This window comes from Hirundo rustica, chromosome 1, assembly GCF_015227805.2.
Source record: "Hirundo rustica isolate bHirRus1 chromosome 1, bHirRus1.pri.v3, whole genome shotgun sequence".
NCBI lineage: Eukaryota > Metazoa > Chordata > Aves > Passeriformes > Hirundinidae > Hirundo > Hirundo rustica.
Genome location: NC_053450.1, coordinates 153784873 through 153802345, shown reverse-complemented (window position 1 = coordinate 153802345; position 17473 = coordinate 153784873). Strand labels below are relative to the sequence as shown.

The following is a 17473-nucleotide window of genomic DNA, read 5'->3' as shown; positions in this document are numbered from 1 at the left end:
TTGGGCAGCCCAGAGATGCTCAGGGAGGAGGCCCCGGGGTGAGCTGAGCCTGGATCTCAGATGGGGAGATGCTCAGGGAGGAGGCCCCGGGGTGAGCTGAGCCTGGATCTCTCTTGGTGACAGATTTGGCCACCGGGCACACGCCTGACCCTGAGGCTGTGCTGACTTCTCCTCTCGGCTGAGCTGTGTTTGCCCACCCCTAAATATCGGAGGCCACAACCCCACCTGCCCCTTCCTATCCCCTGCTGGGGATGCTGGAAGCCGGGATGGAGACCCCAGAGGTGTTTTGTAGAGATCCCAGGATCATTAATGTTGGAAAAGAGCTCTGAGATCATCAAATCCAAGTGCTAACCCGGCGCTGCCAAACCCAGCACTGAACCGTGTCCCCAGAGTCCAACTGTGCGATTTTTTTGAGCACTTCAGGGATGCTGCTTCCACCACTTCCCTGCACAGCCTGTTCCAGTGCCTGACAACACTTTCAGTGAAGGGATTTTCAATAAGCTACAACTTAAATCTCCTCTGGCACATCTTGAGGCCGCTTCCTCTCATCCTGTCACTTTTCACCTGGGAGCAGGAGATGCTGCAGCCTCCGAGCCTCACTGAGATTTAAACACTGCCCAAACTGAATGGGAATGACAATCCCTTTTGGCTCCGTGCCTCAGCTTCCCCATCCCCACTGGATGACACCTTCATTTGGAACACGGTGATGGGGGCAACCCCCTCCCTTGCAGGGCTAAAAGTGGGGACCCAAACCTCCTCTGGGAGGGAGCCGGTCCCTGCCTGGGGCTGCCGTGCCCCGGGGCTCCCAGGGCCGGCTCCCCTGGCTCGGGGTGAGCTTTGGCAGCCAGCACGGGTCCTCTCAGCAGCTGCCGTGACAGACAGCTCCCGAGCCACCCCCCTCTGCAGTGCTGCTCTAAAATAAAAATACCTCCCGCCTGCTCCGCTCCACTCCCAGCCAAACTTCCTCCAGGGGCAAGGTGGGGGACGGCAGCCCAAAAATACCCGCGCCCCCCCACCCCGCCCCGAGCCCCGAGCCGGGCTGAGAGATGCTGTAGGGCAAACCAGCGGCCCCCAAACCCTCGGCAGCTGTCCCCTCTCCCTGCCCCACCTCCTGCCCCACATCGCGGTGCCGGACGCTGGATCCCCGACCCTCGCCCGCTTCCCCCCGGGGCTCAAGGTCAGTAGCGGGGAGCGATGCGGGGCTGGGGGGGCCACGCTGAGGGTGGGGACAACTCTTCTCCCGCATCTCCGGGGCTTTCTGTCACCTCTGCCTGTCCCCAGCGCCCGGCCGGGCTCCGGGGAGGAGAGCGGGGGGATGAGGATGATGAGGATGATGAGGATGATGAAGATGATGAGGATGCTGCCGCCACTCGGAGCCGCGGGGGGCTCTGCTGGGACACCCCCCGAGCTTCACCGGGCAGCCCTGGAGCGATCAGGAGTTAAAATTTTCCGAGGGGTCCCCGCCAGGGTTGGTTTGTTGTTTGTCACCGCCTGTCGCCGGCTCCTTTGCGGGGTGGCCTCGCCCGCCCCCTCAAAAAAAAAACCCAAACCAAAACAAAACAAACAAAAAAACCCCCAAAAAACACCAAAAAAACCCAAGCTTCGGAAAGGGTGGAAAATGAGGAAGAAAAGCTTTATAAAGGCGCCTCCGTGTGCTCCCTCCCGCCGCAGGGCACCGCAGCGCCCGCCCGCAGCGGCCCCGCACCGGGAGTGACCGCGGGGACACCCCCGAAATTCCCCTCGGGATGAACCCGAAATTCCCCCCGGGAAAAACGCGTCAGGTCCACGCCGGGGGGAGATGGGCTCACCCCGCATCGCTGCCAAGGACCTCCTCCACCCCCCCCCTTAAAAAAACCTCGGCGACCAAAGGGGAAAAAAAAAAAAATAATAAACGTTCAAAATGAAAACAAATAATTTTAATATTATTTTAACTTTTGTACGGGATTATTTTAATAACCGCGGCAGCTTTGCGACGCCGAGAGTCACCAGAGCGGGGGGGGGACAGCGGCGCTTTTTACTCTTTAATCCTTCAGCGCTCTCGGGGATGATGTCGGGTCGGGGGTGGCAGCTCCGGGGGACGCTGTCCCTGTCCCTTGTCCTTTGTCCCCCGCATCCCGCCTGCTCCAGCCCTGAGCCGCGCTTTGGCAGCCGAGGAGGCTGCGGAGCTGCAAGGCACGTCGCGCCGAGGTTAATTAACCTCTGCAGGAGTAATTAGCCCGGGGCTAATTGCGGGGCTGGATGTCGCCGTCCCCCGGGGGGGGGGCTCAGATGTGTCTGCGGGATCCTAAAGGCTGCTGGCAGGGGGAATTTGGGATCGCGGGGCTTTGGGAGCCCCCCGAGGGGCGGAGGTTGGGGAAAAGCCCAGCAGAAGGTGAGAGGGGAGCGGGCGAAACCCATCGCGTCCCCATCCGCCAGTGGTGGCTCTATCCTGGATCCCCTCCATGGATCCAACAAGGAATTGGGGGTGGGGACGTGCCCGTCCTGGACAGCTGGCATCCTGGAGCAGCTCTGCACATGGGGATAGACGGGAAGAGCCCCTCCCCAGGAGCACCTGGCCCCAGATCCTGCTTCCCCCCCGGCGGGGTTTGCGGGAACCTCTCCGCACCTGGCTCAGCCCCAGGTGTGAGCCTCTCCTTCCCTTTAGGGAAGCCCTCAAAGCAGAGCTGGGGAGGAGCAGCGGGAATTTAGGCGGTTCGAGGGGTAGGAGGGCAGGTGAGGTCTCACCCCCCGCTTTTCATCCCTCTCCTCTTTCCCTTTCCCAGGTGCGGGTCCCTCCCCCGAGCCGGCCGGGGCTGTCAGCTCCCACCATGGGGGTTAAAGCGATGCTCCCCAGCTACGAGCTGGGGTTTTATGCCCTCGTGGTCACCTGTGCTGTGCTCTACAGCGGCAGCGGCATCTTCGAGGCATCCCGAGGTAACGCTCCCACCACATTTTACAGCTGTTGACACCAGCAGCAGAAGCCTGGCTTTAACTTCTGCGAAGAACAGCTTAGAAATCCTTTACAAAGGGATTTTCGCCTTTTTTTCCCCTCTATTTGTTTCTATTTTCTATATTTTTCTTCCTCCCCCTACTTCCACTGCTCGGGGCAAGAGGCTGTGGGATGTCCCCAGGCAGTGTCACACCAGGCAGCCATCACCACCTGCGATGGACTGATTCCCTTTTTGGTTTATCTGGGTTTTTTTAGGGGGAGTTGTTTGTTTTGGTTTGGGTTTTTTTTTTCTTTAATCTGTTTTTGGCTTTTTGCATGTTTGTTTTTGTTTGGAACCCCACAAACCTGAAAACTTTATGGGATCAGCCGAGGAACGTGTAATGGGAAAAGGCTGTGCTGAAAATTCCCACTGACTCCTTCGGTTGCCCGTGGCAATCAGGCACTTTTGGGACGGGGTGTTTGAGCCCTGATGGCCCATTATCACAACGGCGAAGGGGCTGGGCACGGCTTGAACGTGGATCCCAGAGCTGTTCCTCTCCCCGAAACTCTGGTTCTTTTGCAGACAGCATGAACAGAAAGGCTTTTCGGGACGGCATAAAGCCGGGCTGGCACTACTTCGGCAGGAAGATGGTGAGTGAGGAAGGGCTCGGGCTTTTCTGGCCAGTGGAGAAACAGAGCTGGTTTCTCTACCGCTGACACACATTTGCGAAGTCCACGTGGCTTCTGCTACTCTCCCTAAAGTAGTGGAGGAAATACCAACCCTGCAGGGCTGTGGATGCTCCACGAGTGACCTCTGCGCACCCCCCGGGGGTTTTATGTCTGAGCCAAAGCGCCCTTGGGCTGAAAATGGGAGGAAAAAAAACTCTAAAAGTTGTGTGGTTGTGGGCAGTAAAGTGCCTGGTGCTGCTCCTGCAGGACGTGGCCGATTTCGAGTGGGTGATGTGGTTCACCTCGTTCAGGAACATCATCATCTTCGCCCTCTCGGGGCACGTCCTCTTCGGCAAGATCTGCTCCATGACCGTGCCGCAGGTGAGCAGGGACGCGCTGGCGCGGATTTGAGGGCACCAAAGGTGGCCCAGGATCTATGGGACGGCGTTTTGGGGGACGTTCTGGCACCAGGGGTTTCCACCACGCTGACCACAGCCGCTCTCTCCCCAGCACCGGGCTGTGATGTACATGACCTACGGGGCCCTGGCTGTGCTGGGCAGCATGGGGCTTCTCTACCTGATGATCATCCTGTCCCACTGCCTGCTCCTCTACTCGGTGGCCCTGGCCAAGCAGAAGTGGCTCTGCTACGTGGCCGGGCTCTGCTGCCTCGCCTCCTTCAAGGTGGAGCCCTTCGGCTCGTGGCAGGTGGGTGCTGTCCTGGCCCTGCGTCCGCCTCGTTTCCAGCCCGCTGTGATTTACTAAAACATCGATCTAGTGTCGATACCCAACCGCGATGGGCAAAAACTCTCCGACAGCTTAAGAGTTAGAAAGTGTGCGTTTAATGCAACACCGGGCAGGGCGTGGGGTCGCTCCCTAATGCAAAGTTAAAGGTGATTGCACAGCCTTTTTATTTACAAAAGTCTTGAATACCCAAAACACAAGGGCGTATCCGTAACGCTGTCACCTCCCATTCTCCTCTTCGTATGGTAATTAGCTAAAAGGTTATCAGGCACGTGTAGTTTGTCTTCTGAAATGGGTCGGCGGTCCTTTTGTGAGGAGGGGCCATAAAAAGGAAGGAAAACGACTCTTCCTCGTTCTAAACTTTCAGCCTTTCACTGGATATCAAGAGGAATGATAGCTGGGTGAGCTCCAGATTCCTGGCTCAATGAGTTTCTGGATGCTAAGAAATTACCTTTGTCTTTGTTCCTTCAGATCTACCTCATCAGTCTCTCTGTTCCTCTTTATAAGTGCAGCTAAACCAGCATAAAAATGACAAATAATTATTTGGATCCGGGATGACCATCCCAGCTCTGATTTCTTTTAGCTAACCATTAACTACTAATTATTTTAGCAAAGTGATTAATTCCAGCAGAAGTCTATCTTAAACTACAATCTTAACTTTTTCAAAAATCATTATTTCTTCCAAGTTAGTGTCTCAGCTGGTGTCCATCTCCTTGGGGTCGTCCCCAGGGAGGGCTCCTGGGGCAGCCCCTGGCCCTGGCCATTTCTCTTGACTGCAGCAGAGCTCTCACAGCATTTTAGAGGGAAAGGGGCTGCTGAGGTGTGAGCTTGGGAACAATCCCACAGTGCTTGTGTTGTGTTTTGGTGGCTTCCTGCTGCTCCAGAACAAAGGGCATCTGAGTCCTTCTTGCTGCCCAGGCGGCAATTTGTCAGCCTGTTGCTTCCCCGTGCCTCAGTTTCCCCAGCTGTAGCACAGAGCTGGGATGGATTCAGTGATGCCCATCTCTTAGGTCACAGCCTGGCTAAGATTTTATCTCACTGGTGAGTGGAGAGAAGCCAGGAAAGACCTTATAAAAATACTCAGTCCCTCAGCAGGACAGTGCTGCCTCTCCTTGCCTCCAAAGGCATGTTTCCTCCCTCTGCATCAACCCCATTCTGGCCCTGCTTCACTCCATGGGGACACCCGTGACAGGGTGACGTTGCCACCCCAGACCAAAGCCTATGTGACCAGCAGCCACCTGGTGACGTGGCCAAGAGGATCTACCGCTTCCTGGCTGCTCTGAGCTGCAGGAGCCAGCTGGGAAATCAAGCCACAGTTTTTTATCTTTCCAGCTCATTAACTCCAGAGGCAATTGGTGTCAGAGCATAATTAGAGGTTTTCCTTGAACTAAAAACTAAACTGACAGAGGTCAGGGTTAGATGAGATGTTAGGAGGAAATTCCTTACTGTGAGGGTGGAGAGGCCCTGGCACAGGGTGCCCAGAGAAGCTGTGGCTGTCCCTGGATCCCTGGAAGTGTCCAAGGACAGGTTGGATGAGGCTTGGAGCACTCTGGGATAGTGGGAGGTGTCCCTGCCCATGGCAGGGGATGGAATTAGAGGAATTTTACTGTTCCTCCCAGCCCAAACCATTCTCTGCTGCCCCACAAAGCAAGGCAGCACGGGAGTGACACCACGTTCCTGGTGGTAACTCTCTGTTTCTTGTCCAGAGCGGGTTTGTGACGGGAGCTTTTGATCTCCAAGACGTCCTTTTCTACGGAGGGTGCACCTTCACCATCATGCGCTGCATGAGCTTTGCCCTCGAGAGCTCCGAGAAGGAAGAGGGCATCTACTCCATCTTTGACCTCCTCAAGTACAACTTCTACCTCCCCTTCTTCTTCTTCGGGCCTGTCATGACGTTTGACCAGTTCCACACCCAGGTGAGGGATGCCGAGGCCGGGCTGGAGCAGGGTTTCTCCCCAAAATTTATTTGCTTGGGGTTAATGTCTATGAGAACCCCGAATTTTTCCACAGTGAAGATACAAACGGTTGCAGAGCTTCTCGTGGTCACCTCTAGTCTGTGTTTGTGCATTTTCATGGGGGAGGGCATAAACTGATGGATTTCTATCCCTCCATTTTGGCTTTTTTTGGCCATTTTCACTGACCAGTTCACGATGGAATCGTTGTGATGTCCTTGCTCCCTGGACACCTGCACTGCTCCATGCCTCAGTTTCCTTGTGTTGTCACCCCAGCACCTTCATGGTGAGATCCACACATGGGGCCTCTGTGTGCTGTGACAGCAGGGACATTTGTGCCTCTCATTTCTATCCAGCTGCTCCACCCAGGGAGCAGGAGCTTCCAGGGATGGCTTGTGTGTCTTTAGACCAAGTTATTTCTCAGGAAACTGGGTGGAAGGCTGAGCTCCAGAAATCAGGGGCTCCATGAAATACCCTGATGTCTTTGCCTGTTCCACACAACCAAGGGATGAGCAGACTCCAAGCAGAACTGGAAAACACCAGCAGCAGCCTGGGCTGGGGCCTCTGGAGCTGTTCCAAAGTCCAAGATCCAGGAAACCAGCAGTGCTGTGTCCCTCCTCACTCTTCACACCTCAACATCCCTCTGCTCCAAAGACCAGCTGCAGCAAACTGGTGATGCTGGCAAAGGGAGGTGTTTGGTGAGCGGTGATGCTGTGGAGGATTCTCGCTACCACCCTCGGTTCCTTTTGCAGAAGAACAGCTACATTGAGTTTTTGGACCCAAACTGATTCCTGGATACAGGAAGGTTTTGGGAAAACATTTGTGAATTCAGAAGAAAAACCAGCCCAGGGCAGGGGGGAGCAGCCAGAGCCTCCTGGTGAGGAGAAGACCAATGACCCAGCAGCCCAGCACCTTCTCTCACACCTGGGGCTGGTTCTGGTTGCCTAAGAAAGGGTCTGCACTGGGATGTTTCCCCCAGGATGAGCCATGATCCCAGTGCTGCTCCTTGCCTCTGGAATTAACAACTTCATGAGGCCCCTTAAAGGGAATAAGACCATCCCCAGGTCTCACTGGATTTATTAAAAACGATTTTTAGAGCATTCGACCCTGAAGATCAGAAGTGTCCCTGCCAGGGTACCTGGAAATGGAGACATGAAACTCCTCATGTCTCCAGCACCGGGACTCCCACTGCTCCTGCTGAGCTGGATCCAGAGCTGGATCCGGGGGGGGGGGGGGTGAGTTTTATTTCCTGCTCCTTTGCACAACCCCAATCCAGGATGTGTAACGCCACCTGATGAGCAGTTCCCCTCTCTGCTGTTCCAAACGCTCACCCCAAAGGCACAAGGATTAGGTCCCAGCCCCTTTCCCCTGCCCTGGCCAGGGGTCCTGGCTTGCCTGGCCACCACTGCCATCTCCTGGCTGCATCCCCCCGCACCGCTGGAGCTGCGTCTGGCTGCGGGGGTGAATTCTTAATTGCCCAAGAGCAATTAGGGCAGGAGGCAGAGAGAGCCCTTCCCCAGGGCGGGGCGGGTGGCCCATTAGAGATCGGATCTGTCCCTTTGGATCCTACGGGTCCTACATCCCGGTGGAGCTCTTGCATCCCCGTGTGAGATGGGAGCTCATCTGTTCCAGGGCTTGGCCAGCCGAATTTGGGTGGAGAAGCATTTTTCTTACTGAGATCAAGGGAGCAAATCCCTTTCTCCAGGGTTGGGAGTGTGGGGGACACAGCCCTGATGCCAAGGGGACTGTGGCCAGGTGCTGGCCCCATACACAGACGTGAGGACGAGAGGAAACAATCTCGAGTTGCACCAGGAGAGGTTCGGACAGGATATTAGGAATAATTTCTTCAAGGAAATGGTGGTTAAGCGTTGGAACAGGCTACCCAGGGCAGTGGTGGAGTCACCATCCCTGGAGATGAGTAGATGTGGCACTTGGGCACAGGGTTTAATGATGGGCTTGGCAGGGCTGGGTTAATGCTTGGGCTCAATGATATTAATGGATTTTTTTTCCAGCCTAAACCATTCTGTGATTCCATGGAAGGAGGGTTCTGTGCCCTCCCACACGTCTCCATGCCGGATCCTGTGCTCCCTCAGCTCAGGGTCCAGCGACCTTTTTGTATCTTCAAAGCACCTGGTGCTTAACAGACAGGAAAAAAAAAAAAAAAAAAACAAATCTGGCAAAGGCTTTAATTCTTAGGAATCATCTGGATTTGAAAACAGGGCTGGTGCAGCAGCCTGTGGATTACGCAGGGAGAGCTCCCACCTCTCGCAGGGAATAAAGGGGAAGTAATAAACATAAGAGGATTTTGAATAGAGCAGCGATTTTGCGGCGGTGCGGGGAAGCAAGGACATCGCTCTGCCCCGTGTAATCCTGAGAGCTCGCTCTGGTGATGTTTGAATGACAACGACCAGAGGTGTGACAGCTCCTGGAGACAAAGCCCAGCCCCTGTTTGTGCAAGACACAGCGGAGATGAAATCCCCATCAGGCAGGTCCCTCTGATTCAGGACGGCCCCTCGAGCAAATCTTCCTCTCATTTGCAGCAGAAGCCTCAGACATCATCAGTTCTCGTCCTCCTCCTCCTCCTCTCAGATGACCCTGGACAAAAATACTCCAGGCCCTGGCAGAGCTGTCAGGCTGGGATTCCCACCCTGGAATCCACCCTGGAGATGCGATGGGTGCAAGAATTTGCTCCCTCTTAGTGCCTTTTGGAAGGGGTTGTCCTTAAGCAAAGTTGATTTTCTCAGCACGGTGCTGCAGAAAGAACAGGAAACCCTGGGAGCTCCCTGTTAAGAGTGGGTTTCACCCCACCTGGAGTCCCTGGGTACTGCCAGAGCTTTGTCTGACCACGTGCCTGCTCTGTTGGAAACCCCTGGGAGCTGCAGGATGCTGCAGCAGGGACATCCCTGCTGTCCTCAGCACTGCTGTGGGTGGGACGTGTCCTGTTCCCTGTGGATGTGCTCACCTGAGCTGACCCTCAGGCCTTCCTTACTCAGCAGAAATTTGGGCCACGTAGTCCACGGCATGATTTCTAGAGGAGAATGATGGATCCGTCCCTATTTGGGCCTTTTGGATGAAGGAGCAATGCCCATCCTGCCCCTGGGCTCAGCCCCGCCCTGGTCTGTCCCTCCCTGCAGGTGAGCACCCGAGAGCTGCGGCGCAAGGACGACGAGATGAAGAGCATCCGTGTCAATGCCCTGCTCCACGTGGGGGCCATCGTGGCTGTGGACATCTTCTTCCACTTCTTCTACATCCTCACCCTCCCTTCCGACCTGAAGTTCGTGAACCGCCTCTCGGACTGGTCCTTGGGTGAGTGGCCGAGGGCACCTTCACCCCTGTACTCCAAGGCAGTGGTGAGTGATCCAGGCGTCCATCCACCCCCCTTGAGAGGCTTTGGGGATGCCTGTGTTGGGCAGGTTTAAATAAAAACCCCTCATCCTCCCGCTGGCCATGCACAGAGCTGGGGTTGGGCAGCCCTGGAAAGCTCACAGTGCCGGTCTGGGCTTTGGTTTGGGGTTTAGGAAGCTGAGCTCTGAGATATTTTTTTTTTTTTTTTTTTTTTTTTTTTTTTTTTTTTTTTTTTTGTTACCTTTGGACTGGAAGGGAGCTCAGCCCCTCTAAAAAAGCAGCAGGACACAGCAAACCACACGCAGCAATTGCAAAGCCTGCTTGCGTGTAAGGAAAGTTGTCCATGGAGTGGTCAAACACAGGGAGAGGTGCCCAGGGAGGGTGTCCCAAAAGAGTCATATTCAATTCTTAGATGGACAATGTCCAGGGCAGCATAATCTCTACCTAAAGCTGGGTGTTCTCCAAGCACGGCTGGGCTAGAGGCCTCCAGAAGGCAAATTCCCAGGAAAAGTGATGGAAGCAGTGCTGGCCTTCAGCTGGCAGCTGGATGGAGGCTTCCAGATGATCAAATCCACGTCTGATGGCAGCATTCCAGACACCACCACACAGCGGAGGCCAAGCAGGGGCTGGAGGAGCCTCGCGTCTCTCCAGAGTGGCAGCTCGAGGCCAGGATAAAATCCTAATGCTGCTGGAGTGGCACTAACATGGATTTAGGGTGTCCCAAGAGCCCTGGCTGGATGAATCCAGAGGGAGCTGGGGTGGGGGGAATTTTGATGGAGGTGCCAATAAAACCTCAGAGGCCAGACCTGAGAACTGTGATGAGCTCAACTCAGCTTAACAAACCTCCAAGGGAAGGCACAATGATGGGATAAATGACTGTACAAACAGAATTTCCTGGACTACTAAGACCGATAAGCACTTTGCTCCCTAATACCCTGAGAAGAAATTGTCCTTTGCTTCAAACCTCTCTAAAAACCTTCATTTTAAAAGGTCGGCTGTGCAGAAATCCCGGTGCATTCCGCGTTCCTTTTTTCCCCCGTTTGACTCCTGTTTTTGCTCCAGCTGGCCTGGCCTACTCCAATTTGGTGTATGACTGGGTGAAAGCTGCTGTCATGTTTGGGGTCATCAACACCATCGCCAGACTGGACCACCTGGAGCCACCCCAGCCCCCAAAATGCATCACCATGCTCTACATCTTTGCCGAAACGTGAGTACCCTGCTAGCAGGAACAAAGGGTGTTTGGGCTGGATGGGACCTGCCTGGAGGGGAGGACACCTGGGCTGTCCTGGGCAGCTGGTCTGTGAGCTGGAGACCACCTCAAACCGTAGTCTAGACCTGGCCAGAGCCCGGGAAAATACTTTTAGGTGGGGAGAAATAGATAAGGAGAAAAGTTAAACCGCGTCTCTGGTGGCCTCTGCCCAAGGAAGGAGCCTGGAGGATTTCTGTGAGCAAGGTCGAAGATGTGTCTTGCCAGGGGATTGGGTGTTTTCTTTGTTTCAAAAAGTTTTTATTGTCATTGTGCATTTTAACCTGTTCCCATCATCTTATTTCAGGCATTTTGACAGAGGGATTAATGACTGGCTGTGCAAGTAAGTGTCCAGTTCACCACCTCTAGTCCGGTTCAGGGTCTTCCCTTCCACCCCAGAGCAGTGAAGCATCACATGCTGTTCATCCCAAAGCTGGGGTGTCCTCTCTGCTGGACAAATCCCACTGCTTAGCCCCAAACCCATTGAATTAATTGCACAAAGAGCAACAGCCCCCTCCTCCAAAGCTGGGAAGAAGAGAGTGCTGTCCCAAAACCCCTTTAGGTCTGGTGGGTTTAGACTTCCCTTAGAGGAGGAAGAGCCAGCTTTATATCCCTCCAGGAAGAAAGAGGAACTGAGCAGTGCAGCTCCATCTGCATCTTCCTAAGCCCTTCACCTCCCCTCACCGCTGAGTTCGCACCAGCAGACCTCTGCTGAGGGGGGTGATGGTTGATTTGTGATAAAATCCTGAGCACCAGCAAGTCTGAGAGACCCTCCAGCTCCAGACGCCCCAAATTTTACCCGCCAGAGGGGGAAAGGTGGATGTTTTGTCCTTGAGTGTTTATAGGTTTGCATGAACGCCAGTCACGAGCGGTTGGGGCTCAGCAAAAATCAAAAGTTTATTGCAGTTTAAAGTTTAGAGCAAAAAAGCCAAAAGTTCATTGCCAGAACAAGTCAGCCAGAACATCCTTCCTGTTTTACTGGGATGCTTTGGACTGACCTGTCTGTGAGGAGCTTGGAAAAAGAAGCTGCGGAGGAGTACGGGGAGCACCAACCACCTTCCCTGGCTTTCAGGTATGTGTATGACCACATTGGGCAGAACCACGACAACATCCTGAAGGAGCTGGTGGCCAGCACAGCCACCTTTGCCATCACCACGCTGTGGCTGGGGCCCTGCGAGGTCGTTTACATCTGGTCCCTCGTCAACTGCTTCGGCCTCAACTTCGAGCTCTGGGTGCAGAAGTTCTTCCAGCTGGGGCCCTTTGCCAGACTGGAGGTGAGGAGCTGGGCTGCAGAGGGGATGGGGAGAGGTCAAGGGGGCTGGGGACAAGCTCTGCTGCTGGAAAATATCCGTGACTGGAAGGAGTTCGGGCTGGTTTGCAGGAGTCGGGTTTTGGGCTGAGGCTGAAGAGCAGAATCCCTGAGGATGCCATGGGGCTCCATGGCCTGGCCTCCTGCGTGGAGACCTGAAGCTCTTTCCGGTGGTTTAAAATCATGGAATCATTAGGGCTGGAAAAAGCCCAGCTGTCTGCCCAGCACCACCATTGTGTTCACCACTAAATCACATCCCTAAGTGCTGTATCCACAGGTTTTTCTGAACATTTCAGTCCTTGGGATCAGCTGCTGAGCTGTGCAAGGGACCCACAGTCCTGGTGCTCTGTGTCCCTTCCTTTTACCCACTTTGTCACCCACCCAGAGCAAACAAACCCCTGCGCCTGTGGTGCTTCACAGGAGATTTAGATCAGGGTGGAAATTCCAGAGGGAAAACAGAGGTCCAAGAGGAGCAGGAATGAGTCTCTAATGAGACAGAGTGCCACAGATGGACACAAAATATGAGATGTGTCCTTGGGAATACATCTATGTATATGGGAAATACCCCGATCCTACAGGGAAATGTTTATGTATTTCCTTATGGGAATAATTTGTTCTTGTTCTCCAAAGCATCTTGGTATTCTCAGTGCTTTTGATCTGATTTCTTTTAAAAGGAAGTGTTTGGATGCTAAAACAAATTATTTTTCAAAACACTCCAAAGCTTAGTGCCCTGTTTGGGACCAAAGTGTCTCAGGGACATACTGGGGAAAAAAAAAAAATCTTTAAAGCTTCCACCCTGGAATTAATCACATTCCTTATTTCTTTCTCCAAGTTTAAAGTCTGGAGGTCTTAAATTAGTTAAATAAGGATCTCTTTTGAATAAAAGCCGTGGAGAGCAATCCTCCCGTTTGCTCTCCTTGTTGAACTCCTAATCAGATTAAGGCTCTCACAGGCGGTGAAATCTCCTTCCCTGCGGCACCACAATTGCCGGCACTAAGTGGCTTGGGGATTCACCGTGCTCTTTGAAGGCTGCTATCAGCTCCTGCCCTGCTCCACTCACAGCAGCTGATCCTGGAGAGGTTTTGTGCCAGTGACAACTCCACACTCTGCTGCTGTCATTAGTTTTGAGCTTTTTTTTTTTTTAAATTTTATTTTTAATTCCTAAGAAACTATTTTTACCAGGACCCAGGAGTGATTTGCATGTAGGGCTAATAATAATCCTGAGATACAACAGATTCTTCTGCCTTGAGGAGCGGTTTACCCAAGGCAAGAGGTGAAGAAAGAGGGACTCAACCATTTCATTTCAGAGAGGCCCCGAGACAACTGGGGAAGGACTTGTGACAAGGATGTGGAGGGACAGGACAAGGAGTGATGGATTTAAAGTGATGGAGGGCAGGGTTAGATGGGATTGTGGGGAGGAATTCTTCCCTGTGAGGGTGGGGGAGCCCTGACACAGAGAAGCTGTGGCTGCCCCTGGATTTCTGGAAGTGTCCAAGGCCAGGTTGGATGTGGCTTGGAGCACCCTGGGATGGTGGGAGGTGTCCCTGCCCATGGCGGGGGGTGGAATGGATAATCCTTAAGATCTCTTCCAAACCAAACCCTCCCATGTGTCTGTGATTCTACAATTATCATGAAACTGTTTAACATCTTGGCCCTACCCATGGGATCCAGCCCAGAGTCTCTAAAACAGCTTGGCAGTTTTGCCTTGTCCTTTCATTTCTTCATTCCAGAGGCACTAAAATCTGCTCTGATGTTTGCCTCGTCTCTGGGATCCAGGATGGAGTTGCACCAGTTGCCCCTTTTCCTTACAGACCCTTTTCCCTCTGCTCCTCTCTCTCCTCCTCAGGCCAAGCTGTCAGAGGCCATGTCTCGGCGGATCAGGGCAGCTTTTGGGGCACTGAACTTCTGGGCCATCGTCCTCTACAACATCCTGGCCCTCAACAGCCTGGAGTTTGCACTGCTGGTGACCAAGAGGCTCCTCGTGGTGGGTAAGGTGCTGCCAGCCTTTCCCACTGAGAGAGCCCTGTCCTAATGGGGGCACACTGGCACAGCAGCTGAGGAGGGGGATTTTGAATGCTTTAGGGTCCAAAGTGCCCTGGTTTGCGGTGTGGCAGCTCCAAGCGTCGTTAATTATTAAGGTGCAAAAGGTGCAGGCGGTGGTTTCTTAGCCCCCAGCTCCTCACGGAGTGCCAGGGGGTAGCAGCTGCCTTCCAGGTGTTCTTGCACAGCTCCTGCCACTGGTTTAGTCTCCCTGGAGCACTGCGAAGGGCACGTTCACCTCACCAAGCAGGGCTTGAGTCCCTGCCTGTGAAGGGTCTCCTCGCTGGAGAAAGGGATTGACTCCTCCTGCCTCGTGTCCTCTGCTCCAGCCCGCATTCCTGCCTCGTCCCGAAGGTGACAGGTACAAATCCTCGCCCTGCGGTCTGGATGTTTCTAAGCAGTGGATGGTGGCACTGCTTTGAAGTCTTCTTGGTTTGCCCAGGGTATAAATAGCCATCAGGAGCCGTTGTCCTGCAGCCTCTCTGGGACAGGGCTGGCGTGGGGAGTGGATAATGTCACACTGTGTGTGCCAGCAGCGAGTGCCTGCCCGCTGAGCTCGCTGGCTTTTGCTGCTTGCATTATTCATTGCAGAGCTCCTGTTTTTAGCGGGGACAAACCCTGGATCCCCCCCAGGATCTGCTGTGGATACCGGATTTGTGATTGCAAACACCATCAGACCCTTCTGAAGAGGAGGGAGAGCTCCAGGCTCTGTCACTGATGTGGGTGACAAAAATACGTATGTTCCTGGGTGACACTGTGTCCCCACTGAGTGCAGGACAGGGCTGGGGTTGATCCTCAGCATCAGTGGGGACCAAAGCTTCCAGAAGGTCACAGTGTTGAGCAACAGTGGACATGGGCAGAAAGTCAACCATGATTTCGGAACTTGGGGAGCAGGAGGATTTCGGGGGGCAGGAGGAGCTCAAAGCCCCTCCAGCATGTCTCCACATTAGCTGCACTCTGCGGTGCCTTGTTGGGCTCAGAAAAAACTTCATCTAAAATCTAACCCTGAGGATTTCCCTCTTCTCTCGGTGAAGCTGCCAGGTTGGATCTATGATGAGAAATGTCATTGGCAGCCAGGAGCCTGTGGGACCTCCCAAACCCCCTGAGAGGCAGCTGTGCTGGTGGCGAGCAGCCACAGCTGCATGACCGTGTCTCCCTCCCTGCCCTAGGTTTCCCCGTGAGCACCTTGTCCATCTGGTTCATCACCTACTGCGGGGTGCAGCTGATCAAGGAGCGCGAGCGCGTCCTGGCCATCGAGGAGGACGAGAGGGGTGACAAGGCAAAACTGGAGTAGGGCAGGCACCACGGGCTTGTCCTGAAGCCTCATCTCCCTTCCAGCCACTGCTGCCAGGCCAGCCACTGGCCAGGGCTCTCCAAGCCCTCCTGACAATCGGACTGCTGTAGCTCATCCACGTAGAAGTCACCTGGAAGGCACAGGTCACCCCCTTGCTGTGGGAAAGATTTTTCCATCGGGCACTGCGGGCGTTTCAGTCTCCCCAGGCGTGGCAGGATGCTGAGGCAGCTCCCAGGACGTTTCTTTCATGCCAGAGCCGTCCCCATCGTTTTTCTGACCCTCTGACGTTGTGCAAGCCCAGAGATTTCACCCCCTGCTTCCTGCAACGTTTGGTCCACCAGCACTGGGCTCCCTCACAACCCTCGTCTCCAAGAGGAGATTCTCCAGGTCCCATGGCTGGAGGTTTTAGGGCCCTGCAGTGCTGGATCCAAGAATGATGTGACCACCCCGCTGTGACACGCGTCCTGGGACTCAAGCCAAACCCCACCTCAGTTTTTTTTTTATATGCCACGGACAAAGGTCTGAGCTCACATTCCTGCCCACGGCCGAGGGACAGAACGTGATGTAGCCAACCCTTGCTCATCTCCAGCCACCCATCCCTTTCCCCAGCTGCCCTTGGTGTGCACAGCCCACAGCTGCAGGGCTGGGTGAGCATATGGGGTGAACACAACCAAAGGAGAAAAACCCCAGATGGAGGGCAGGGACTTGAGGCTGGGTGCTGGAGGGAAAGCCCATGGGAGACTCCTTGGAGAATCAGACTTTGGGAGGGCGTGAAACACGGTGCCTTTGGGGGAGAGGTGGGTTTGTGACAGAAAAATAGCTCTGCTGTCTTGCACTTTAGAGTAACTCTCAGTGGCCTTATGTCTGAGTTATGTCGCTGTTTGGCGAGGGCAGGATCTGCACCCCTTTGTGACGGGTGTCGCCTGGTGCATCCCTGTGGGTGAAGCAGGATGGGTTCCTAGCCAGCTTTCAGCTCTGCCAAAGTCATTTGTCATTGATAAATGTCACTTACTTGTGTAGCCAATAAATGTTGGGTAACTCTGGCACCTGCTGCTCATCCCTGTCATGCTGCCGGGCCACCGGAGCTGAGAGGACAAAGATCTGTTTGCAGGTCCTCACCTGCCTCCCAAAAAAAGAGTGGCACACGGCATTTTTGACCTCAGCAGAACCCCACTTTGGTGTCATCACCAGACTGAAAGTTGTGCTGCAGCTGGATTCATATTCACCCTCATTCTGACTCTGCTTTTGTACTTACCTTGCCCATGTGGCCAGCAAAATGCCACCTGTGTGCGTTTGGGGTTAGGAGCCAGCTTGGTTTTACTTTTGGAGGCCTGAGAGTAAGGGCAGGTATTTTCCCTTGGTGGCACCTCGTCACATCCCTTTTTGACACGTGTGCCACTGCTGGACTTTTCATAGGCGTTCCTTGGCCTCTCCATTATTTCAGATTTACATTTTCCATCAGACCAGCTCTGCTGCCATGTGCTTCCTGCAGGGATAAATTCCTCCCTTCCCCTCCCTGGGGGGGTCCTTGCACAGGTGGTAGCACCCTGAGGCGCTGACAGTGAGGGCTCTGTCACTGTTGGAGGCTCAGCTCAGGTCTGTGGCTGCTTTGGGGGACAGAGTCACCTCCCAGAGTCCGAGTGGGTGACTCACGTGGCAAAGCCCAGTGACTCTGCGCTGCCCTCCTGACTTGGATACTCCAGGAGAGAAAATAGCCCATTCACTAAGGGTCTATATTTACCCAGCAGCTGCATCTGCTGAAGCTGCCAGAAGGAGCTAATCTTAGATGCCAACCCAGTGAGTGATCTGTTAGAGACAGTTCCTGGGAGAATCTGGGCTTTGTCCTCCTTTTCCAGGAGTTATCCCTTCAGCTTTTGCTGCTCCAACAAGCCCAGGAGGTCTGGTGGGCCAGGAACACCCTGGTGCTGTCTCAGCCAGCTCAGCCTTGCACAGGACACCCTCAGCCTTG

At 54.2% G+C, this 17473-nt stretch overlaps 1 protein-coding gene across 4 annotated transcripts; it reads left to right on the top strand.

The window, feature by feature from the left end:
- The first annotated feature begins 952 nt into the window (after positions 1 to 952).
- Positions 953 to 16550, top strand: HHATL (hedgehog acyltransferase like). Of its 4 annotated transcripts, none has more exons than XM_040070530.1 (12): positions 953 to 1177; positions 2763 to 2913; positions 3492 to 3559; positions 3845 to 3958; positions 4088 to 4282; positions 6025 to 6234; positions 9405 to 9576; positions 10678 to 10822; positions 11169 to 11204; positions 11934 to 12135; positions 14017 to 14158; positions 15380 to 16550. In XM_040070530.1, the coding sequence occupies exons 2-12, from the start codon at positions 2808 to 2810 to the stop codon at positions 15502 to 15504; spliced, it is 1515 nt and encodes a 504-aa protein (XP_039926464.1). In that variant the 5' UTR covers positions 953 to 1177; positions 2763 to 2807; the 3' UTR covers positions 15505 to 16550. The 4 variants fall into 4 exon arrangements, with proteins under 4 accessions (XP_039926464.1, XP_039926481.1, XP_039926465.1 ...); XM_040070531.2 differs by lacking the exon at positions 953 to 1177 and adding an exon at positions 2354 to 2371; XM_040070536.1 differs by lacking the exon at positions 953 to 1177 and adding an exon at positions 2604 to 2620.
- Positions 16551 to 17473: the final 923 nt, after the last annotated feature.